Source organism: Coptis chinensis, chromosome 8 (assembly GCF_015680905.1).
Source record: "Coptis chinensis isolate HL-2020 chromosome 8, ASM1568090v1, whole genome shotgun sequence".
Taxonomy (NCBI): domain Eukaryota; kingdom Viridiplantae; phylum Streptophyta; class Magnoliopsida; order Ranunculales; family Ranunculaceae; genus Coptis; species Coptis chinensis.
This window is the reverse complement of record NC_141463.1, coordinates 20,003,633-20,028,891: the sequence shown is the minus strand read 5'-3', so window position 1 is coordinate 20,028,891 and position 25,259 is coordinate 20,003,633. Positions and strand designations below refer to the sequence as shown.

At 36.7% G+C, this 25,259-nt stretch overlaps 1 protein-coding gene across 1 annotated transcript; it reads left to right on the top strand.

The window, feature by feature from the left end:
- The first annotated feature begins 612 nt into the window (after positions 1 to 612).
- On the top strand, positions 613 to 8,415 carry LOC147480416 (glutamyl-tRNA(Gln) amidotransferase subunit A, chloroplastic/mitochondrial-like). Its single transcript, XM_086581200.1, is given in 12 exon segments — positions 613 to 1,198; positions 4,316 to 4,627; positions 4,833 to 5,012; positions 5,139 to 5,202; positions 5,205 to 5,232; positions 5,318 to 5,357; positions 5,359 to 5,394; positions 5,584 to 5,661; positions 6,253 to 6,346; positions 6,443 to 6,492; positions 7,125 to 7,238; positions 7,897 to 8,415. Coding segments are annotated over 12 exon segments (1,611 nt in total). The 5' UTR covers positions 613 to 661; the 3' UTR covers positions 7,975 to 8,415.
- Positions 8,416 to 25,259: the final 16,844 nt, after the last annotated feature.

The window sequence follows — 25,259 nt, the reverse complement described above, 5'->3', positions numbered from 1 at the left end:
TTTCCGTCCAATTTTTCAATACGTGTCAAGTTTTTTTATACGTGTCAGATTGTCACTAGATCGCCACATAGGAAAATAAGTGACACATAATTAGAGGGGGAAAAAAAAACTTGACACGTGTGAAAAAAATGGACGGAAGTGAAACAGAACCCAACGTTGCAAAACGTGGTATACTTCATTACCAAAATTTGCTAAAAAAAAATAAAAATAAATTATATACCGATGTTTGATTTCATGTATAGTTCGTTACCCATCTATGCATTTTTTTATAAATATAAGTGTTTGCTACTTATAAGTTTATGTAAGTCAAGTTTTCCCACTTACACTTTGAGTGATGCTACACGAATCTACTTTTCAGACCTACAAATGCGACTCACTATTTGGATAGCGTTAGTATGTCTGTGTATCATTACTGATTACACACTTTTGGCACTTCTAAGTCGCAAAAACATATACCAAATTAAAAAAAAAAAAAAAAGTGGTTCACCACTTAATCTGCTGCTAAATCACCTTCGATTAATATTGGGCCAAGCCCATTGGATCAAAACTCTATGGGCCCGGATACCCAAACCCATTACTCTAGATAAAACATATTTTATATAACAACCAATGAAACAAGAAAGCAGTCTTTCCCTCCATTTCAAAAAAGAAAGAAAAGAAAATGCTCTCCACACTACAAAACCCTCGTTTCTTCATCCTCAAATCTCCATTTCCATTCAAAATTTCACCTAAAACTCAAAACCCATCCTCAAAATCCAATCTTTTTCACTTCTCCACTATCAAAAACTCCTCACCATCATCACAAATCCTCAAAACTCGTCATTCTCTACTAAACCATGAAAGAAAAGCTGTGGACATTGCAGAAGAGTATTTAAGCCGGTTGAAAATAACAGAACCGACCATTAGAAGTTTTCTACATGTGTCGGAAAATGTAGTGAAAGAAGCTGAAGGGATTGATAGGAAAGTTGAGAGAAAAGAGGAGTTGGGATGTTTAGCTGGGGTTTTAGTAGGGGTTAAGGATAATATTTGTACTTTTGATATGCCGTCTACGGGTGGTTCGAAGATTTTGGATGGGTATAGACCGGCTTTTGATGCCACGGCGGTTAAGAAAGTGAGGGAATGTGGTGGGATTGTTTTTGGGAAGACTAATTTGGATGAGTTTGGTATGGGGAGTTCCACTGAACGTTCCGGTTTTCAGGTTAGAGGTTTGAGTTTTATTGGTTTAAGTGTAGTTTGTTTTGTGTGTTTTTAGCTTTGTATTAGCTTTGGAAACTTAATGTAGTAGAATGGAAACTTGTTTTGGTAGAGAAAATGAGTAGATAGTTTAATTTAATCTGCTTTTAACGGCTCGGTTGATGTTGTGTTGCGGTTTAGTCTGCCATGTGTTGAAGAATTTAACTGCATTGTCATTGGGGACTGTACCCTTTTCTTGATCATATTGTGTTATCAAGTGTTTTTCAGGATATATTAGGGAAATGGAAGTATAGAACTGAATGGGTAGAACTAAAATCTAAGAGAATATATGTAGGCATAATTTAGGTGGTTTGTAAAAATGAGGTGAGAAATGCGCCAAAAACAAGAAAGATTGTAGTAAGCAATGGAAATTGGATAAATACATACATCTAAATTAAATTGTGGCTCTTTCTTGAGCTGCGTGGAAGGCATTAGCCTCAAATTGGTTGTTGTGTTTTGTGCAAGTTGTGTTTGCCTTGCACTCCGATAGTCCTTTGAAGCACTGGGCATAAGCAACAAGTCAATTGATTCCGTATATGCTTGTTTTCATTAAATGTGTTTAGTCTTTCAATGTAAAACTTAATATAAGCTGCTTCCTTTTTTTGTCACAATTCACCAAATGATGACTTTTTGTAGGATATCTTAGCATTTGTAAGCTGACTTGCTGTTGTTTAATAGGAAGACAAGAAAGACCTTAGTGTTTTTAGGTAAAAACCCATCCTCAAAATCCAATCTTTTTCACTTCTCCACTATAGAAAACTCCTGCTCATCACAAATCCTCAAAACTCGTCATTCTCTTCTAAATCGTGTAAGAAAAGCTGTGGACATTGCAGAAGAGTATTTAAACCGTTTGAAACTAACATAACCCCACATTAGAAGGTTTCTACATGTGTTGGAAAATGTAGTGAAAGAAGCTGAAGAGATTGATAGGAAAGTTGAGAGGAATGAGGAGTTAGGATGTTTAACTAGGGTTTTAGTTGGTGTTAAGGATAATATATGTACTTTTGATATGCTGTCTACGGGTGGTTCGAGGATTTTGGAAGGGTATAGACCGGATTTTGATGCGACAGCAGTTAAGAAAGTGAAGGAATGTGGTGGGATTGTTTTTGGGAAGACTAATTTGGATGAGTTTGGTGTGGGGAGTTTCACTGAACGTTCCGGGTTTCAGGTCAGAGGTTTGAGTTTTATTGGTTTAAGTTTAGTTTGTTTTGATTTTTGTGCTTTTAGCTTTGAATTAGCTGTGGAAACTCAATGTAGTAGTATTGAAACTTGTCTGGTATAGAAAATGTGTAGATAGTTTGATTTAACTGCTTTTAATGGCTCGGTTGATGTTGTGTCGGGGTTTAGTATGATATGTGAGGAAGAATTTATAACCTAAATGACTGCATTGTGATTGAGGATTGTACCCTTTTCTTGATCATATTGTGTTATAAAGTGTTCTTGAAGACAGATTACTGAAATGACTTCTGTATATGGTTAAATTTGTTAAATGCGTTTAGTTTTGCAATGTAAAACGTAATATAAGCGGTTACCTTTTTTTGTCACAATTCATAGATGATGACTTTTTCTAGGATATCTTAGCATTTGTAAGCTGACGTGCTGATGTTTAATAGAAAGATAAGCAAGACCTTAGTACGTAAAGGTTTCCCCACAAGAGCTCAATGAACTCAATGAAGGGTCCTAAACTCAATGACTTTTAATTAGAGATTATACTCCAAATATATATATCTGTTTTGAGAAACTCATGTTGTCTTGGTTAACAATCATTTGAAAAACGCATCAAAGCTTTGAGGAACAATGCCTCTGTGAGGCTTGAGGCGAGCAAGCCTCAAAAAAAAAAAAAGGTGAAAAAGTGCCTGGAAAAATCTAGAAAATGTAGCTGTAAATTCAGAAGAATGAAAAACAATATGCCATATTAATGAAGTTACTAAAGCATAAATGAAAAGTAATGAGACTAGGTTTTACCTTGTTGCAGATCCATCACGCTCGGATCTGTGTATGGAAACCTGAATATAAGTCTAAATACATATCCAAATTGATAGGCAAATAGCAAAATAGCATAGCACACTACTAAAACAGAATTACTAGTACTTAACTAGTCAAATAAGAATATAAGATATAGTCACAAGTCATATCAATAAGATAACTAAAGCGTTCTTGTGGACAGATTAATGGAATGGAAACATAGAACTGAATGGACATATGTGTTGTCGTGGACAAATTAATTGAATGGAAACATAGAATTGAATGGGCAGATGTAATGTATAAAAAATATCATTAGGCATAATTTAGGTGGTATGTTAAAATGAGGTTAGAAATGTGCCACAAATAAGTAAAGATCGTGAGTAAATTCTGGCAATTGGATAAATACATTATATGTAAACTAAATAGTGGCTCTTTCTTGAGCTGTGAGATAAGGCATCAGCCTCAAATTGGTTGTTGTGGCTTTGCAAGTTGCAATTTCCTTGCACCCCCATGTTTCTTTGTGGCACAATGTGTAAGAAACAAGTAAATTGACTTCTGCTTCTTTCTCTTAGATGCGTTTAGGCTTTCAATGTAAACCTTAACATAAGCGGCTTGCATTTATTTTGTTTCTTCTTGTCATAGGTGATGAATTGTTTGAGAATTTCTTTTCATTTGTAAGCCAAATTGCTGATGTTTAATAGGAAGACAAGCAAGATCTTAGTACATAAATGTTTATGTAAGAAGAATTTATTGACCTTCCTTGAGTCAATACATTTTCTACTTCCTAAACCCATTGATTATTAATTAGAGAGTTTTTTTGAAATATGTGTACTTGTTTTGGAGAACTTGTGTTGCCTTGGTTAAAAATATTGCATCCTTTTAACCTATGAAAATTAATATATGTTGCATCTTTGAGTGTGCTTTCCTCTTTGGAAAGTCTTCTTGGTCATTGCGTTAGGCTGCTATTGCGGGTTGGGGAACCAACAGTATCTGACCTAAGGGGTGCATTGGGTCGTGATTTGGTCTTATAAGTGCTAGGACCCTAGGACAAATCCCCTGCTGTTCTTTATACTTCTGAATTTGTTTTATGATAAAAATATGTTTGTTTGACTTATAGGTGACATCAAACCCTTGGGATGCAACTCGTGTTCCTGGAGGTTCATCTGGGGGTTCGGCTGCTGCTGTTTCTGCAGGGCAGTGCATGGTGTCTTTGGGAAGCGACACTGGTGGAAGTGTTAGGCAGCCAGCATCATTTTGTGGTGTTGTGGGAATAAAACCAACCTATGGACGTGTCTCAAGGTTTGGACTCATGGCGTATGCATCATCATTAGATGTAATTGGATGCTTTAGTTCTTCTGTTGTTGACACTGCAATTCTTCTTGAAGCAATTTCCGGTCACGATAGATTTGATGCTACTAGCAGTAAGCGTGTAAGTTTTCTCATTTTTTCCCGAGGTCTTTGCTTAAGAATCTGGTTAACTTTATGTTTCAGTGTATAACAATCCTTCTACAGCCTAACGTGTTTATCGAAATTTTGAGCCTGTTTTGTTAAGTCTCTGAGTATGTACAATAGATTAGATTTGAATATATGAGTGAATGGGACTGCTCTTTGTGACAGATTGTTTCATTTTTCAGAAGGTACCGAATCTTGCTTCTCAGTTAGTTCCAACAGAATCTTTGGAATCTAAACCTCTAAAGGGGCTAAGGGTTGGGGTGATCTGTGAAACCCTTGCAGATGGTGTTGATGTTGGAGTAGTATCCGCAATTCAAGCTGCTGCTGCACATTTGGAAGAGCTAGGTTCCACAGTGACTGAGGTAGGTTTTCTTCTAACAGATACCTGTCTTCTATTTAGCTAGGTAAACCTACTTAAGTGCAAGAGCTTGCACCTTTATATTCCAATAATCCGATTTATACCGCATGGCTTTCTTTGATGAAGACAGGTGTCATTACCCTCCTTTTCTCTTGGGTTACCAGCCTACTACATTTTAGCTTCATCTGAATCATCTTGAATTTATCTCGTTATGACGCTGTAAGGTGAGAATATATTTTACTTTCCATTCGCCTTGTTCGTTTTGCTATCTAGTTAATAATGTCTGTTAATTCTAAACTTTGTCTCCAGGTATGGAAACCAAGTTTCAGCCGAAGAGCTTAGTTCACTTTTATGGAGCTTCTCGAGCTAATGGGTTTGGTTCTGAGGTATAGACCTTTTCAATAAGCGATTTTGGACTTGAACGGAGGAGTTCTTAAATTTTAACTTCTGCTAGATTAGTATAATTTGGGACAGATTCTGATGCAACATTGAATGAAGCGTTCCATCCAATTCCAGTTTTTCCGCTCCTCAGTTGCTTAAAAAAGATTGATTACATTTATATATGTCTTTTGCAGGTCAAAATGAGAATTTTGATGGGAACTTATGCTCTTTCTGCTGGCTATTATGATGCATACTACAAGCGTGCACAGCAGGTATAAGTATAATAGCTACTCTTCACATACACCAGTGTATGTGATAGTTTTATGCAAATTATCTGATGTGGTGGATTATATCTGATAAGAAAGTAAGAAACTACATTTTACAATTTTCTTGATTATTTTAACTTCCAACATCTTAATAATTTCTATTTGATACAAGTCAATTGAAATGATTCTAAAAGGAAACTGGAAAAGCAGGTATCTGGCAAATTAGAAAAGGAAGAAGTATCTTTGTATTGCGTCTGAAGTGTATTGATGTGTGCACTACATTTTTGCTTGCATATGGATCTGGGTACAATTGGCTTTAATTCTGTTCTGCACTTCCTATTGGAAGAATCCCTAACACGGATTTAATCTGTTTTCCACTCTTTTCTTTATATTTGGAATATTAAATTAAGTTTTTATTTACTGGACTGGACCACTGGTTATAGAAACGATCCATTTAATTGAAGTGGCAGATATTTGATATTTGATATTTGATAATTTATATATTATTATGCTATTACTCCTTTTTCTTCTAATTGTGGACACGTCACTTCCAAGATATGATTCTATACGACTTTGTGACTATATTAGTGTTTTTAGGTAAGAACCTTGGTTCGAGAAAGCTTCAGGACAGCACTGCAGGAAAATGACGTTCTAATTTCACCAGCAGCACCATCAGCTGCTTATAAGATAGGTTTGCCATCCAACCGATCTGTTAAAGAACCTATCTGTTAAAAACTTAAAGGAGATTCATCTCTGTTATAGGGAGTTCACAGATTCTGTTTGACAGGTGAAAAGAAAGATGACCCGTTAGCAATGTATGCAGGCGATATCATGACTGTAAGCATATCTAGACTAATGAATTTCTCTTGCATTCAGTTATCAATTTGGACTTATTTTACTGGAATGCAATGAAATAATAATGGCCCTTATTTATATAGACTGAAAATATATGTAATTATATTTTTTTTTTTCTGTGCTGTTTGAAACCATCTCACATTTTTTTACCCAGTACCTATTGTACATCTTCAATATCGATGTATATAGTTTATTTCACTTTTACCTATTATTCTTACCCCATGTTGATCTTTCCTACATTGAGTCTATGAGCTTGTCGAAAATTAACAAATCTTGTCCACCGGGGAGCTTGCTTGGGCTTACTATAGCATAAGGCTATAACAGTATAAACTTTACCTTTCATTCTGACCAAGCTGCTTCTTTCACATAGCACTCAAGAAACTCACCTACATACCACTCAAGAAGCTCACATGCACTTCAATCAAGTATCCCTGGTTGTAGGTCATTTATATTAACGGGGCATCATTGTCTTCACAATTTTGTGCAGCAACCTCTTCAGTTTCATTAATGCACCCACACACACTCTTCTCCAATAAAACTGGACAAAGTGGCTTGTGAATTTGATGACTCCAGGTTTTGTCCGTGGTTTTTATGTGTTGTTGTTCTGGAAATAGGTCAATGTCAATTTGGCTGGGCTACCTGCGTTGGTTCTACCGTGTGGATTTGTTGACAGTGGACCTGCTGGTCTACCCATTGGTCTTCAAATCATTGGTGCAGCTTTTGATGAGGTATTCTGGTTGTTTTTCCTTCGTAATATGAAGGAAATTATTTGTTTGTCTTTCACACGCTGATATTCAGTCTAATGATTTAATTCGACTCAGTTAACAAATTCGTTGGAGTCCTGGAGAAACCTGATTAAATAGTAGAGTAACGATACTCCAAATGTGCATGTCAAGTGATGCATTGGATCTCCCAAAAAATGATGTATTCTGAGAATATATCGAAAACTATCGATTGATACATCAGACATGAATGCTTAATTGGAAATAAAATGAACAGTTTCAGCTTATCTGGATATCGGTGCTGCGTTACTTGTCACACAAAAACCATTATATATTGCTGATATCAAAACAAAACGATTAAAAATTGCTGATATATATTGACTTATTCAGATGTTTTGTTCGTTGTAATAACATGTGGGGAGAATTGGGGTGACGAATTAAAATCTGGACCTCTATATACCACTGATAGTTGATATAATTTGCTTTATTTTGCTTCCTGCATTTTAGCGCTTGTTGTGTTAAAACATTTTCCAACCAAGAAAGCTTAAAAGTCTTAACGACTATGCACTTGTGCCTCTTCGGCTCTTCCAATCATGGCATTGCAGGAGGGAAGCCGTAAGAGCCATATCTGAAAGTAAAAGTTAAACCTAATATTCTGTTGCAGGGAAATTTGCTCAGAGTGGGCCACATCTTTGAGCAGACTCTACAAGGCTGCAGATTCATTCCACCATCAGCGGTCTAAGGCTTTGCATGCTAGCTTACCAATTTGCCTCATTAATGTGAGTTAATACCAGTCGTTCGAGGTAATGGAAATCGATCTGTTTGTCATCTATGCTTCACTTACTCTCAAGATGATTCAAAAGAATTGAAATCAAGTTGTAGAAGGACTAGACCAAAAAGAATGAACCAGTTGTCTCACCTAAGCTCCAGATCAACGGCTCTCCACCTTGTATTGGCAGGCTGGTAATCCATGGTCTGCTTTCAGTTCACCAAAACAATGTACTTTATGCTTCCATGGACCATGTTTGAGCTTTAAGCTTCAATTTTTTTTTATGTTCGGCCACAACTTTGCACCTTGCGGTGTATTCCTATTCTTTTAATTTAAAACTCTGTTTCAAATAACAGATCAGATTGTAGAACTCTGAACTGAAATTAGTCAAAGGAATGACTTCATTTTTGTGTATGGTTCTTGGTACTTGTGCTGGACCTAGTCTCCCCCTCCCCCTTTAACAGACACATATTTATGATTCATTTAGACTGTATGAAAATTATTTTTACTACTTTGTTATTGTTAGACTGATGGTAAGACTCCCTGCCCACTAAAACTCTGATGCTGGCTCCCTCCCTGCTAGAATCTATAGTAGAATTTGCAGAAGTTCGGATATTTTTTGTTCCAAACACACCTTTATATAAATTCAGCTCACAAAGTGGAGATTTCTTATACCCGAATATATGTTCCTAACAATGTGATGGAAGGACACCTTGCCACGGGGTGAAGATTTCGCAGAGAGTCTAAGTTGTGCGTCTGTTAGGATACATGCAGTCATGAAGAGGATATATTCTAGGATGGGGGGGATCTCGAGGCTAACATGTTTCATTGCACTTAACGAGTGTAGCAATACAGGTTCGTGGCCGAAGGTGGTGTTTCGCCGGGGCTTAGATAGTAATATTCAGGTTGTTGAGTTGTATGGTAGAGTTTGATGTTTAATGCAGCACACATAGATACTATCCGTGGATTCTTAAAAGATCAATTAACGAGTCGGTTCCATCAACTTTCATTTTCAAAGGTTCGGAACCGATTGACAATTTGACACCCTTTGGTTGGACAACGTCTATGCTCTAAACTCAAAACGTAGGGTTATTAAAGTATTATTTGTTTAATCAATAATGGAAAAACATTGCAAACATGCAAACTAGAAAAAGTGTAAAGGGAAGAAATTTGAGAAAAGAATACGATCTATTTCGCGTTCATTCATAATAGAGATGAAATAAACATGAGAAACATAACGAGCACGACATCTAGCTCTTGTTTCCAACTAACTAAAAGTTTAGATTCATGATTTATGATGTGAATGTTAAATGGTAGTGATTGACTGGTCTAGAATTTGATATCAGTTGGTGCAGATGCAACAGTTAAAGGCTTGACACTTGACTCACCTGCTTTGGTAGTTGTACCTTTGGGTGTAGTGGAAGGTGCAGCTCCTATAGCCTTAGCACAATTGCCCATGAGCAAAGGTGGAAAGAAAGGGTTAAAGGGGAATAGTTTTGGCCAGCAACTGGTATTGATATCTGTGATGGCTTTGCAACAAGCGGGACCAAGTTGGCCAGCTCTGCCACTAGTAAAAGATGCAAATATTTCTGCCAAACATCCATTTATGTTTTGAAGAGACAACAAACATTGTTGGATATCTTGTCCTGGAAGTGGTGAAAATGGCAAACCCTCAAAGAAAGGGGGTAAAGGTAGTTGGGCTACTGTAGGGGAAATCATCGAGACTGCCAAACATGCCGCGACAAATAAAACCTTTGACAACATCTTTCAATATGTTTACTTTGCTTTGGCGACCTGAAAGAAATAGTTGATGGGGTGTTGAATTTATACTAATTTGAGAGTAACATAATTTACTTATTATTTCAAAACGGTTGTTTTTATACTCTTCCACATATTGACCCCCGACGTATTTATTTTCTTTCAACATAAAGTATGTATTCATTGCAAAGAAATATAAATGGTAACAGTAGACAGTCTTTAAGACTTTAACATTTACTAGAGGGAAAATTTAGTTTTTGCGTTGTGTTATGGCTGAGTCTTTAGTGCACTAGAAAGTCAAATTGTTTTATATGTGGTACACTAAGGGGTTATATCCAGCTCTTGATGTAAGGCAGTGAGGGTAAGGCCTCTCGAAACTTCAGCCTATTGACAGTGTAGCTGCTGGTCTTCCCATTGCTCTTTAAATCATTGGTGCGGCTCATGATGAGGTATTGTGGCTGTTTTACCTTCGTAATCTGATATGAGAGTTGCTTAGAGAGGCATTGCTGGAAGAAAAATGTAAGAGACACATCTGAATATCTGATACTGAAACGACCATTGTATTACCAAGGGATAAAATCATTTAATAACTAGCTCATACAAACATCCTGTATGGTACAACATACCAAAAATACAATACATCCTACCTGAGAAGAAAATAAGGATCAAAACCCTCCCAAATACAGGAACCTCCACTGGTTTTGGGGACTAAAGGATCTAGAGCAACACCATGTTTTTTCTCATGGGATTGGATTACCAACAGATACAGGTTAGAATTAAGTGATTCCTAAGAAATGGTCTGATAATCCCTTCAAGTTCAACAAGGTCTAATAAATTAGGGTTACAAATCTCAGTTTCTCTGTCAAAGAGGCACATTGAAAGCACATACAAACCAAGAAGATTGGCATATAACGGTATGAAAACGTCCTTGTGGTTACCTGGACCACCGATCCAATCAACTCCGACCTCAGCCCTTAGATAATCAGTGGCAAATGATATTAACTGCTCGTAAAATCTTGTTCTCCATTTCTGTAAGAAGATAGAGACTTCTTGCCCATCGCAAAGGCCGATTCCCCAGGACACTGATATTGGCAGCCTTTCCATATAAAAGCAACATATTTGACAAATCAACAATTTTTCTTCATGGAAATTATCAATCTCCTTGTCAAAAACTCGTCGAACAAGGTCACCTTGAGCTACATTATATGTTGCAGTATTCAGTACACATTGTGCAAGGTAATCAAAATACATTAACCAATGACCAAAGACCGAGGATAAGAACTCGAAGCTCAACTCTATTACTTTCTCCACTTGGGTAGGAACCACACCCAGATGATGACTTCTACTGGATCGATCGGAAGTAAAACACCTCTGAACATCCTCAGCAAGGATTTCTCTGAGTCCAACATCTTCATCCTCCAACAACGATATACATGTAAACCACAGATCTAGTGTTCTACATGCATACAGGTTTGCAGCTTCAGATGGCAAAAGAGAATTCTGGTCGTCAGAGGGAACTTGGGAATTAGATACAAATGAACAAACTTGCCCAGCTTCTTCAAGCAATCCTGAGGCTACCATGAAATCAGCAGCCGCCTTGCGCATGTTCACAAGCTCAGATGAGTTGTTATATTGTTTAATTAAATTAATAAAAGAGCATATGCATTCATAGATGTGGCTCATATTTCTGATTGGTCAATTTCACAAGAATTAATGGGCTTCTTTCCCTCTCCGTCAAGAAGAAGAGAATTTTTAAGCAACCTTGCAAACCTCTTAATGCATATCCCCATGCAGCATATTAGTGTTTATCTGATCTTTGTATGTCTGACAACCTTGTTGAGGGACATCAACTGATCCCAAAACTGCAATAAGGAATCACAATCCATAGAACCAACATAGACCGTCTCCAGGGACAGTTGACTGTTTGGCTTATGGAACTGCAGCAAGTTCCAAGTGAATAGATTCCGCAAGATGTAACAAGTACATCTAGGATTGTTCTCCTTACTTAAGAGCTGAATTAGCGTTGGCTGCAAATTAGTAATAGCCCACTGGTGAATACTGCCAATGTCACTGCTGGATTGGACATAGGCTCCACCAACACTCGATTTAAGAAACCGAAGAAGCCACTTTAGAGTTGCAAGTCGAACTTCATAGGATGCATCAGATATAGAGAGAATTAGCCTTTTCTGAAGTCCAGTAAGTTCCTGTGGGAGACGAAAGGCAAGGGCGCAGGTGCGCCTTGAGCAAGGCTAGTTGGAGCGCAGGTGCGCCCTAGTCGGTATTTGCAGAGATTTATCAGATTCTTATGTTTTCTATAAAGGAAAGTCTCCAATCCTTTATAGAAACATATAAACACGAATATGCACTCATGTTGTGCTATATAAACTCTCTATAACCTAAACTCTTAGCTATCTCAAGCAAAATAAAAAACCTTTCTTCTCCCGTGGACGTAGGTCGCCGCATTGGCACCGAACCACTATAAATCATTGTGTCTTGTCTATTTATTTAGGTGTTAAATTCTACATGGTATCAGAGCGGAGCTCCTAATCTCTCTCTAAATCAATCTAGATAAACACAATACATTATGTCAGATCCAAATCCAAACCCAAAGTCGGCTGTTACTACAGAGACTGATTCTAATCCTGGTTGGAAGCTGTCATCAGTTCTTTTGAATGGAACGAACTACATACCTTGGTCTAGGGCGGTTTCTCTATCGCTGGGTGGAAAGAGGAAATTGGGGTTCATTAATGGTGCAAAGGTATGTCCTGCCATTGATGATGTATGAGAATTGGGTTTCCAATGATCAGCTTGTTTGATCTTGGTTACTAAATTCTATGGAGTCTACTATTGCTGGGATTTTTACTTTCTCTGATTCTGTGAAGGAGATGTGGGATTCAATTGAAGATTTATATGGAAACCAGAATAATTCTGCCCATGTGTTTGAACTTCAACTCGCAATTGGTGCTTTGCAACAAGGTGAGAAAACTTTTACAGAATACCTTGGGAATTTGAAGAAATTGTGGGATGAGTTAAACATTTACCGTCCCCACACCACTGATGCAAAGACTATTGAAACGGGCTGAGGAGGATAAAATCTTCACAGTATTTCGTAGTCTTAAACCAGAATATGAAAATCTAGAAAGCAACATTCTAATGGAAAGCACTCTTCCAACACTTGCTGTTGTTTGTGCAACTATTCAAAGGGAGGAAACAAGAAAGAAAACCATGAACTCCGAGGTAAAGTCCTCAATCTCTGAATCTACTGTATTGTTTGCAAAAAACGATTTTAGGAAGAAGTCACAGGGATTTGAAAAGGGTAAAGGAAAAAGGGAACCATCTCACTGTGATCATTGTGGAAAGAACTGGCACACCAAGGACCGTTGTTGGGAATTATATCCACATCTTAAGAAGGAAAAGGAATTGTCCAAGAAAGAGCATGCCGCTGTGGCCGAGACATCAATGTCCAACTCAGATATTAGTCATCAGTTGAGTCAAATTCTCCAACAACTCACTAAGTCCATGTCTTCTAGCAAAAGTCAGTTTGCCTCAACTCATGTGTCAGGTAATTTACATGCCTATTTTACTATGCCAGAAAATAGTAACTCATGGATAATTGATTCTGGGGCTACTGATCATATGGCTAATTCCCCTGCCTCTGTCCATAATTTTGTGTCCAAACCTGGAAAACATAATATTTCCATAGCAAATGGTTCCACAGTTCCCGTTCTAGGTAGTGGTCAAGTGAATTTTTTTGATAAAAATCTCAAGAGTGATACTCTAGTCGTTCCGTCATTCCTTGTTCAACTTCTATCCGTTGGAAAACTTACAAATTCATTAAATTGTGATGTCATTTTTTCTCCTAACTCTGTCGTCTTTCAGGATTGAAAGTCGAAGAGGACGATTGGTGAAGGAATTTATTCTAATGGACTCTACTTGTTGAAGTCGCATAAGAAGGCGTATCAAGCTAGTGATATACTTGAGAGTCGTATTTTACATAAAAGACTTGGGCATCCATCTAGTCATGTCCTTTCAAATTTGTTTCCGCATATTTCTTTAAACTCTGATGATGTTTGTGATGTTTGTCAATTTTCTAAACAAACTCGGTTATCTTTTCCACACTCGAATTCTGTGTCAAATAAGTTGTTTGAGTTAATTCATTCTGATTTATGGGGACTGATAAGAGCCCAAAACTGTAGTTTTAACCCCTTAACAATCGTACTTTTAGACCAATTATGTGAATAATAAGTAAGAGTTAATACTGATTACGTGTTTTTATGCATTTCAGGCTTCAAAGTTCATTATGTGCGAGAAATGTGCACTTTTAGCGAGATAAAAGAGCAAAGGTCGGTTGCTAAGGAGTTTACGTGATTAAAGGCCAATTTTCAAGAAGACAAAGCCTCTGTAAAGCCCGGTCAAAAGATAAAAAGTCAAAATCCACGCGGCGTAAATAAACAACAAAAAGTGAGAACTTAGAAGACCATATCTTTGGACTCAGATCTCGGAATTGGGCCTACCTTATGTCAAAACGACCGGCTCAGAAAGAGCTTTTCAATGGTCCAAGCCTTAAGCCAATCAGAGGAGCAGAAGTGGATGAAACGTTTGTCAAAGCCAATTGCAGCTGAAGAGCCCATTTTGGACTAAAGAAATTGGGTTTTGGGCCCGATTTTCCGGCCCAAAACATGGCTCCAAGCCCATGCACGATTTTTGGATCTGAAAATATAAAAACAAAAGCTTGACTCTTTGTTAAAGGTAGGTAGTTAGGTTAGGAAGCTAATGTTAATGGAGTTTAGGGTTAGAAAAAGATAGATCTAGATCTAGTTTTGAGTTTTATCCCATTAATTAATTAGTTTTCATACCTTGTTTTAATATAGATTATTGAATCATTGTTACTTTTCATTAGATTAATAAAGTTAGTTGTTTTGATAATCTAGCTTCATTTTCCATTAAACATCTATTGCAATTCATTGATTTAGTATTTGTCACTATTAGTTTAAATCAATTCTTACATGAGTAGTTTCCTTTTAAATTCGAACAAGCAAAGTTCAACCCTTTATACCATGTCTTGTTTGATTTGCTTGGGAAATGATTGTATAATGATATTAGAAATTTCACATCACACATTATTCTCACATTGTTCTTTGTGTCGAGTAGTTGAATTCTAATTAAGTCTTGAGGGTTTAAGAGTGGAACGAATCCTGACTCTCTTATATTACTTCGTTATTGAGAGTAGAAATATTGATATAAACATGTATTTACGTAAATTGATTATTTGTGTTTACGCATAGATAGTTAGATTACGTAAAATAACTTTTATCAAATAACATCGCTGCCATCTTAATCTCGTTCAAGACAAGAATTCCATTGCTTGAATCCAAGGGGCAATCCCCTATTCTCTACCCACCCGCCCTTTTAATTTTTCATTCTTATTTCTTGAATTTTCGGAACCTATTTCACTATTCAGGGCATAGGGCTGGATTCACAGAGAAAAACACTACGGTGAAGGTATTTCTATATTTTCGAAAATTCTGAAAATTTTCATACATAATATTTAATGTGTTGTTGATTTACTGGAATATTTTCAGATTTTTCAAAGTTGGTTTACCTTGTGAAAAAAAATACGATCTTTATAGTGCTGCATTTCAGTTTTCACACCGTATGTTATTAAAAAACAGACGATTAAGGTTACTTAGGGAGTTCTAAAAATTCTATAATTTTTACAGGAGTATCTATCCTAAGTCAGGAGTTTGTAGTAAAAATTTGACAAGTTTTTGATTTGTTTTGACCTCCTAAATAGTAGAGTGTTTCCAGTGTGTTTCTGCAGTGTTGCAAACACTTAATATCTGGAACACCAGCCAATAAGGAGAGGTTGTAGAACTCCAATTGCTCTAAAGTTTTTACAGAAACAAGTAGGATCTGTCAGGAGTCTCCAGTAAAAATTTGGAAATTTTTGGCTTTGTTTTGATGGGTTAACCATTCGGTTGTTTGTATTGTGTCCGAAAACTGTTTTGCAAACTTTGCAGGGCAGTAGAGGGACTTTCATAGGTCCGATTGATCTGAAATTTTACAGGCTACTTGATAGACTTCTTAGCAAATTACTGTAAAAATTTCAAATTTTTTGGAGTACGATAAAATGCCTAAAATTTGAAAACTCTGAGGCACGACCAGCCCAAAAGGGCGCAGCATGGCTCTTGGACATTTGAAAACCCTGAGCGCAACACAAACAGAGGGCACCTGCACCATCGAAGGAAAATTCAGCGTGAACAGCCCAATTTTCACAGGTTAGTTCAAATTTCTATTTCTTCAAGTTACTCAGTGTTTCTAACTTGTTAAATACACTGAGATCGCATATACAAGACGCTATTCAAACGCATAGCAAGGAGGCATTCAGGTACTCCTTCTTCCACTCCTCGCCTCTTCTGTCAGAGGAGTTTTAATTCTAGTATAATCAGGCTTGTTTTTCATAGAAATAAATACAACACTCCTATCTAGAATTTCACACACTACACTTGCATCAATGGCTAAAGAACAAGAGACTCCTCTATCTGATTTTTATAAAGCCCTAAACGATGGCCCTAATGGGTGCATCGTTCTTGCAGACCTAGTGGGGATTTTCTAATCCCCTAATATATTTAACTTGTTACCGGGTTTTCATGGTTTAGACCACGAGAAGCCTTACCAAAGACATCATTAGGATAGACCAAGTTCTCACTACATTCCATCATCCTAGCGTAAGTCCGGATCAAGTTAAACTTAGGGTGTTTCCTTTCACCCTAGCCGACAAAGCGGCGTCTTGGTTAAGCGCCCAAACGCCAAACTCTGTGGACTCATGGGCTCAACTTGTTCAATTGTTCATGGAATAGTTTTACCCACCACTGAAGACAGATGAAATGCTTCACAGGATTCATTTCTTCCACTATAATCCTCATGAATCATTTTCATAGGCCTGGAATCATTTCACTGATCTTCTCATTGAATGTCCGCATCATAATCTTGCGAAAGACACGCTTTGTTCGTGCTTTCTTCAAGGGGCTTTCACATTATCATAAGGAGGTTCTAGATATCATGACTGGGGTAAGTTTTCTTAGTAAAGGAGCCTTGGAGGCTTATAAATTCTTAGAAGATCAATCTAAGAAGAACAACAATTAGGGAGGAAACGATTCCTCCCGGCTCCTCTCCTTCTTCTCTTGAGGTTAAACATGATCCCGAAGCTTAAAACTCTTATCGATGCCCTCACTAAAAGGTAGATGCCATCTCTGTTCAACAACAACCCACTCGGTCATGAACATTAACTCTACTTTCGTTGTAATGCATTTGTAGTCTTGAGCATTCCGACTTCTATTGTCCTCTTGTCTATGCACAAACACCACCACAACCATCACACTTCAACCCGGTTAACTAAACATTAAGGATAAGGGAACTTAGGTGACCGAGATAGAGGTTAGTACCCATAACCCATAACTATCAACATCAAGACATGAACGCTCAACAAGCTTTAATTCTAATACAACCATCTACAGACAAAGTAGTAGTGACCTTGTTGGAGAAACAAAATCAAATTATGCAACAAAACTCCAACTTGATGAAAGATCAAAGATGATCAAAACTCTAATATGATAAAACAAACGATGCAAATGATGCGATCTTTGTGCCAAAAAGTTATTGACATGTCTTCTAACCAAAATAATAACCAAACCGGCGTGTTTCCAAGTCAAGCGATTGCCTAATCCTAAGTTAACAAACACCGCCGAAATAAAAAAGTATTCATGTAATGGTAATATAAACCAAGGGGACTACTCTGTGATCACTACCCTTCGTTCAGGGGAGAGTAGTTGATAACCAAGTGACTATGCCTAAAGATCACTCGCAAACTATAAATGATACCATACCAAATCTTTGTCATAGAAATTGAAGACTACACTGTAGTAGAGGTTCCAATATGGAAACCTAGTTGGAAAGTGATAAAAGATAAAGCAACGGTTAACAAATATGTTCCCCCTCATATTAGGTATAGGGATAAAAACCGCATGAACAACTAGATTTTCTGTAGAAGGTGAAGTTAAGTCTATTGAGAGTTTTGTATATCACATTAGTGCTTCCGGCGATGTCGTTCCTACACTAGTACATATCCTTCTTATGGAAGAAGACAAAGATCACAATTTTGACTCTTTGAACATAAGCCCGAACTAGAGAAAGAATTTTCAACCCGCGCCTGACGACCATAGAAGAGATGGACTAAACCTCACAATAGGCGAGATAGATGAATTCCTCAAAGATGGAGATGAATACCATAATTATATGGATCACGAACAACCTAGATGAGGAATTCGACGAGTTTCTAAGAGCTGTGATGATCCACCCTCTCAAGCACTACCTAGAGCACCACCCTACCACCATCCACGAGTTAATCCCTCATAAAATCCAATCATTCTTCCCACCCTTTTCTTCTAACACTTATCCACATTCCAAGTATTTTCCAAAACCATTCATTTACTCACGATCATTCACTTGGACACCTTCTTATTCAACTAAGTTTCGCGTGAGAAAGTTTTGGAGCTTAATTACGTTTGGTGGTGCATTCCATGTTAACTATTTATGGAAAGATCTACAATTGTTTAGATTATTGATATATGGGAAACTGCATGTAAATACATATATATCACTTTAAGTCTAGGGAATCGACTTTAAAAGACCCATTTTAAAACAAATTTTTACAAACTGTTTTCAAAAATTTGTTTGGGGGTGGGGTGTTTGGTTTTTCCATGCTTGATCACTAAACTTCCTATTCTTATCCCCACCTCGCTCCCTTTAAGAGTAGCTAGATTTCTCATTGTTTGTTGTTTTGATGTTGTTGTTTTTTTATTATTATTTTTAGTAGATAGGATGTTACGTTGTTAAATTCCGTAGTTAACTTTGAATTTGATAGTTAAATGTTGTTTGAATTTCAATTTTAATATAATGTTGTTCTATTCAAATTATGCATGGATTTTATTGTTAATCCCACCTTCCCGAATTGTTTGAGGGTGGTATTATTTATTCTATCATGATTTGTAGAAGATCCTCCATTTTAGAGTTTGTTTTGGAGTGAAGGTTAAGAATATTGTCGTAATTGGCATACCTATGATTAGATGTGGTGGTAGGATGAAATCTAAGAGAGTTTAGAAGTTACTAGTCTAAATACAGTATAAAAGATATTAGGGTTGTTATAGAATCAAGAATATGAGTTGTTTCCGTTTTCGGGTTCGGAAATTTTATTGTTTCCAGAAATTGCCTTAAAGCTTTTTGGCAACCTACCGATTCGTTTTAACAATTCAAAACCTATAAAAACTTCATTCATTCTACACTCACAACCCACACTACACCTAACTTCCATCTCTCACCTTTCACTCCCACGTTTCCCGTTGTTCACTAGTACAAAAAAAGGTTTTTGTGACTGTTTTAAAATGTTATTTGTGACTGTTCTGTTTGTAACGGTCACAAATAGTATAAAAAGGTTTAAGTGAAGTTTCTAAAAGAGTTTTAGTCACTCCTGTATTCTAAACTGTAACAAGTATTCTTTTACCACTTGCTGTATATGCGAACAACTTATATGTGATGTGACGTTTTGAAGGGAAACAGTTACATAAGCCTTGATTTTTATGTTCTTTGTTAAGAAGCCTTCACTAACTACCCGATCTTTTACCAAAAAAACTAACTACCCAATATATCTTTTTTGGTGTTGACTCCACTTCTTTTAAACAAGAGAAAAAGAAAAAGAAAAAGAAAACAGAAAAAAGAAAAGAAAAGAACCCCCGTTTATTATTCTCCCACTTCAAAATTTGGATATGGAGGCCTCTATCTCACAGCTCTCTTACGGTTGGGTCTTTGAAACTGTTTTGGTGAATCTTACTTAAATTGGTTTTAAATGCCACTATTGGTTCTCGTCAGGGCTTCAAGTTTCAGTTGTAATTGAATTCCGTCCTGGTTGGGTAAATGGGGCGACTCCCAGTGTTGATTAATTTGTATTATTGTGGTTGGGGATTTGAAAATCCGAGTCGATGAACTCGATTGTGGTTGGGGTGGTTTCTGTGTTAAATGAACTTGATTTTGCTCACGCGGCAACCCATCTCTTCCCTTTCCCTTAATTGTGGTTGGGCCATCAAATTTCAGCTTTAGGTTGTGGCGGCTTCTTAGTTGTGAACAAATTTCATTTTGCTATGCATATTTTCTCGCCCCTTAATTTCCTATTTTATTTTATTTTATTTTTATATTTAAGGTAACCTTGAACGTGTCAAAAGAAAAGTTGATGATTTTTTATTTATATGTTTATTTTTCTTCGCGTTTTTTTTACTCTACAGAACGAATCTACAAGGAGGGATCAAACCAGATACATGCACACTCTACTTAACTCAAGCAAGGTAGATGATACGGTTTTCAAATAGTTTGTTTCCTTCTACTCTGAAGTTCTGTTTTTTTTAAGTTTATGGCTTGAAATATATGCTTTATTCACGGTATTATCTGGTTTGTGCTTAAATGATAAAAGTCTGAAGTTTGTACTGATTTAGGAGGTTCCCAAAGAACCCAAAACTGGCATAGCAACTTCATGGTTTTTTCTTTTTAAACTTCTATGTACACGCATTTTAATCAATGTGATTATGTGAAAATGCACAAGCATCGAGTTGCACTTTGATAGCCTTTGTGAACTGAACTTACTTGTAGTCCATTTGCATAACAACCTTTCATAGGGACACTTCCATGACCAGGTGTTATAAATCTTCACATGAATTAATCCAAGGTATGGGTTTGTCTTGATTTCTATTTCTATAAAAGGGCAAAATATTGAGAACTCTTAATTCAAATTCAATCTCTTGCAGTCTTTTGACATTTGTCATTGTTCCAAATATGGATGTTGAGACGAAAAAAAAGGTTGGTGCCTAGAGCATACCCATCCATGTTGAAGGGAATTCATACATCTCTTTAATAGCAGGTATCCATTCATTTCCTTGATCCTTTATGTATGTAAGATATACTACATCTTCCTACTTGCTTATATGTAGGTCAATCCGTCAATCTATTGGACTATATACTCATTAAATATTAGGAATGTTTACATGTAAACTGCATATTATGAGGTTTTCTTGATTAGAGAGTTTCTTGTTATTTAGCACTAGTAAAATAAAGGCTATTTGGAATGGATGTGAAGCTCATGACGGAACTTTATGGATGTAGAAAGAATCAGACCTCATGCAGGTTACTTTGTAATATATCCTTTGATCCTGGGTCACTTTGCAATCCTTTGATCTTGGCTTGAGAAGTAATGATTGTTAATCGTGGGGTGCAGAGTAGCATAGAGATGATGTTCTTGAATATATAGTATTGATGTCGATATCTCCATAGATTTGTCTAGTTAGCTTTTTCAGTTTTTTGGAACTGCAGACATACACGATTACGCACACAAACAGCCCACACACACACACACACACACACACACACACACACACACACACACACACACACACACATGATTACACGCGCAAACAACCACACACAAGCAATTCCCTCAAAGCTACAACAGTCCTTATATGTTTATTGGAAGAACTACTGCCTTTACTTCAGCTGAACACTTTAATTAGTAGATGTTTTATTTGGATCGTCACTCACCTGAATAGGTGCATCTGACTTCCTGTGTTGTTTGCAGTCTCTATATTAAGAGCATTGTTACATTCTCAACTGCATTTGTTTAATGTCATGTTCAATATGCCACATAACACAAAAGAAGTTATGATTGTATAGTGTAGTAGCTGTATTATTGCGTTGGTTTAATTTGCTTAAGGAAATTAGTTATTAAAGTAAATGATTATGTTTTTTTTCAAGAAGAAGAAGAACAACAATTATTATTGTACTTTTAGTGACTATCTGAAGGTATATTTTCCTTAAACTTCTCTTAGTCGTTTAAATTACTTTTTGTTTAGTCTATAAGTTGAAACTTGCACTTGTTATATTTTTAAGCTTGCAGTTTCTTCAAACCTTGATGGAATTTGCATATGTTATATGACTTGTATCAAATACCGGGGATTCTAAGTTTAACCAAGTACTCAACTGGTCACCTCACATTACATTTAATATAACTTGAGTTTTAGATGATCTATATAGAACTATACTTCCAATTCTGTGATCAGGACAGAATGTGTCATGTAAGACAATGCTATATGTTCTGCTTTGAATGCATTTAGAGGCATATTATAAATTTGAGAATGCATTCTTGCTTTGGAAATTGTAAATTGTTACATATGTATTTAAATTTGTACTACTGGTCCTTAGTCATTTCTTAATTCAGGGAACACCTTCAATTCCAGTGTTAGATATATCCTAGTTCCTATTCTATTATATTCGTTTTTCCTACTGCAAGGTGCTGAAGTCTTGTTTGCTATATCCACATTGGCATAACAATTTTTTTGCTGGGTAACATATTGGTATTCTTACAACCTCTTCAAGAGCTTATAATTTCTTTGGATTCTTCTACCACGATTCAAGGAATCGCCATGTACTTTCCACAAATGGAAGCTTATCCAAATTAAACATGTTGTAACTTCAAGACTTATATTTATTTGAATCTCCGTGACTTTAATCATGTTTCTTGGCTGGTGGTGAATTAAAGAAGTCATGAGTAATAGGCTTCTCTTAGTTGTGGGGCTTTTGACTAAGTTGCAATGCGTCTTTCTGTTGAAGACTCGTGATTATTTTTTGAAGTAGAAGCATAAGATGATCCTTTGATTACTAGCGGGGTGCTCAACGTTCCAGATTTGTATGTGTTCATTTGGTGAAGTAGAGCCCAAGCCTTGTTTTATTATTATATATTATATTGTTTTAAACATTAACGATCTTGTTTTATCTCTCTTTTAGATCGTTCTGATGGGGCATGAGAGTACTTGAAGCGAAGACAACCAGTATGTGAAAACCTTTCTTACTTACAAAAAAGTGGTTTGACTTAGGATCAACAAGTCCGAGTTTGATGAGTGACTAGGCACCATAAAGCAAGCATGGCGGGATCTTAACAGGATAAGAGCTGCCCAAGAATCTTTTTCGCAAGAAGACGCGTACACATCCTCTAGTGTAGATTAAGTTTGAATTGAGTTCAGTTTATTAGAACTGTCTCTTTATTTACGTTCAAGACTATTCACAAGTGTCTATGTGAATGTAAATGTATGTACGTATATTTATTAGCTTAAATCTTGTATATGTTTTTGCTTGTGGATTCAGATATTTGTATGGAATTATTTATTGGAATAAATTTGTTTGGAATGGAATGTGTTCTCTTACTTGGAGTATGTGAAGTTACACTAGGTGAAGCTACCTGGATGTTTGTTTGGAATATATTCACTATTTTTTTATTGTTTTTTTTAATTATTTATCACCGTTTTAATCAAAATGGCATGATTAGTTGTCTTTTTTGTGATGGTTACAAGATGATTACATTACTATTTCGTCAAAACCGTCACAAACGATATAATTATTTGTGACGCTTTTTAAGTATTTGTTACTGTTTTATATGGTGGATACAGACTTGTCTAGAGGAAATATTTGTGACGGTTTTGGGGAAAAAAAAAATGACCCCCACTCCGTCACGGTTTTGGAAAAAAAAAAAACAGTGACAAAAGACTTTTTATCACTGTTTTTAACAGTGATATAAAGCCTTTTTTCTTGTAGTGCGTTCTTCACCATTTTCACAAATCAGCACCTCAGAGCGCACCTACGCCCAAGTTGAGCGCGACTCGCGCCCAAAACACTGTAAGTCAAAAACACCGAGGCGCTGCATACGACTTCCGTAGACCGGGAAATTTCCGGTTTTCTGCGGGTTGTTCCGGGTGATTTGCAAATTTGTTCGAGGCGTAGTTTTGAGATGACATCTCCTACAATAATATCGAAAGTCTCTTTGAAGATTTGTTTCAAAGCACTACTTATGGTGCTTGGTTTTGCGAGGTGATCACACAAATATAGGAACCGCTTATGGTTCTTGCTAGCATTTGTTCTTGGACTTGCCATGCCCGCTGAAATACAAGACCCATGATGCTATTGGGTAGATAATATGCATGTCTACACTTATGACTTTTGCATGAGGCTTATGGGGCAGGCATTTTTCGTTATCGAGGACCAAGGGGAATATAACGTCGCCCCTTGGTAGTCCGGGTCCATGAACATAGGAACTGTTATGTTTTGGATCATGCTAAACATTTTAGGGAATGGCTTTTTTTTCTTACGTGAATGATGCCACTTGCAGCGTCTTCCTTGCTTTAGCCACGGGACGTATGTGCCATGACCTTCCTAGAACCTTGATGTCTAGTTTAGCACGAGCCCATAGCATAAGGCATAAGTATCTTCTTATGCCTGTTTTAGTTTGCCGTATTATGCTATGTTTCTTCCCTATTTTTTGTGCCCGTTTCACGGATTGGGTTGGGGTCGAAATTGTGAGACCCACCAATTGTATTATCCGATCTTTCCGTGCAATGACTTGGCAAGGGTGGAGGATACAACCTCATTAGGTTACACCTTACACCCCATCCGACCAAGTGGCGCTTAATATGTTAGCAATCATAGATGATAAATGGCGTGAAGCATGGCAAATTATAATGGCATGGCAGGATGCGAAGGAACCTCACTTCTTTATAGAAGAGGAGGATGACGAGTAAACGCTGGAGTGGAGGTAAGTTTTTAGTTTCAGTTAGTGTCTGCTTATTTCCCAAGTAATTTAATTATGTTAACCCCATAATGGGTGGAACTCTTATAGAGTTGCGTCAGTTTTTTATTTTTTATTTTCTATATTAGTATGTTCTAACCTTGTTTTGCAGATGTTCCAGAATTTCACGCATTTCCATGGTATTTTTCTACCCTCTTTATTTAAATGCTTTGAGGACAAAGCATGCTTCTTGTTTGGGGGGGGGCATAGAAACACGTGTAATTAAGGCATCTGTTAGGATATAGATATGTATAATATGCATTTGTTTTCAAGTTAAAAATTTCAAAAATATAAATAAATAAGTTTATGCTATACACTTAGGAATATTGGTATTGTTTTCTTTCTCTATGCTCTTAACAATCTAGAAGTCTCAACGTAGCTTTTGCATCGAATAATTGTTAGAAACTTAGGTTAATATGTAGGTAATAATCTTTGCATCTATCTATAAATATATTACATGAGTATCTATGATTGTTAGCGATAAGTTTATGAAATCTAGGCTAGAATACTTATTCTACAAATCCTGTGAGAATATAGCCTAAAGCCTTATATGAGCCGAAACATTTGAGAAATGACACAAGGGAGAAGTAAAATCGGATAGAGAAAATCACACGTCCACTTGTTTGATCACTATGCCATATCCTAAGCGAGAATTTAGGCCCTCTTTGGATCGATATAGCAGAAATTCAAACCTATGAATTATTTTCCGCTAGTAAGCCCTTTGAGCCTTTCTTTAGCCTTCCATAAACCACAATTCCTTTACCTTGTTACAAAAACAAAACAAAATAAA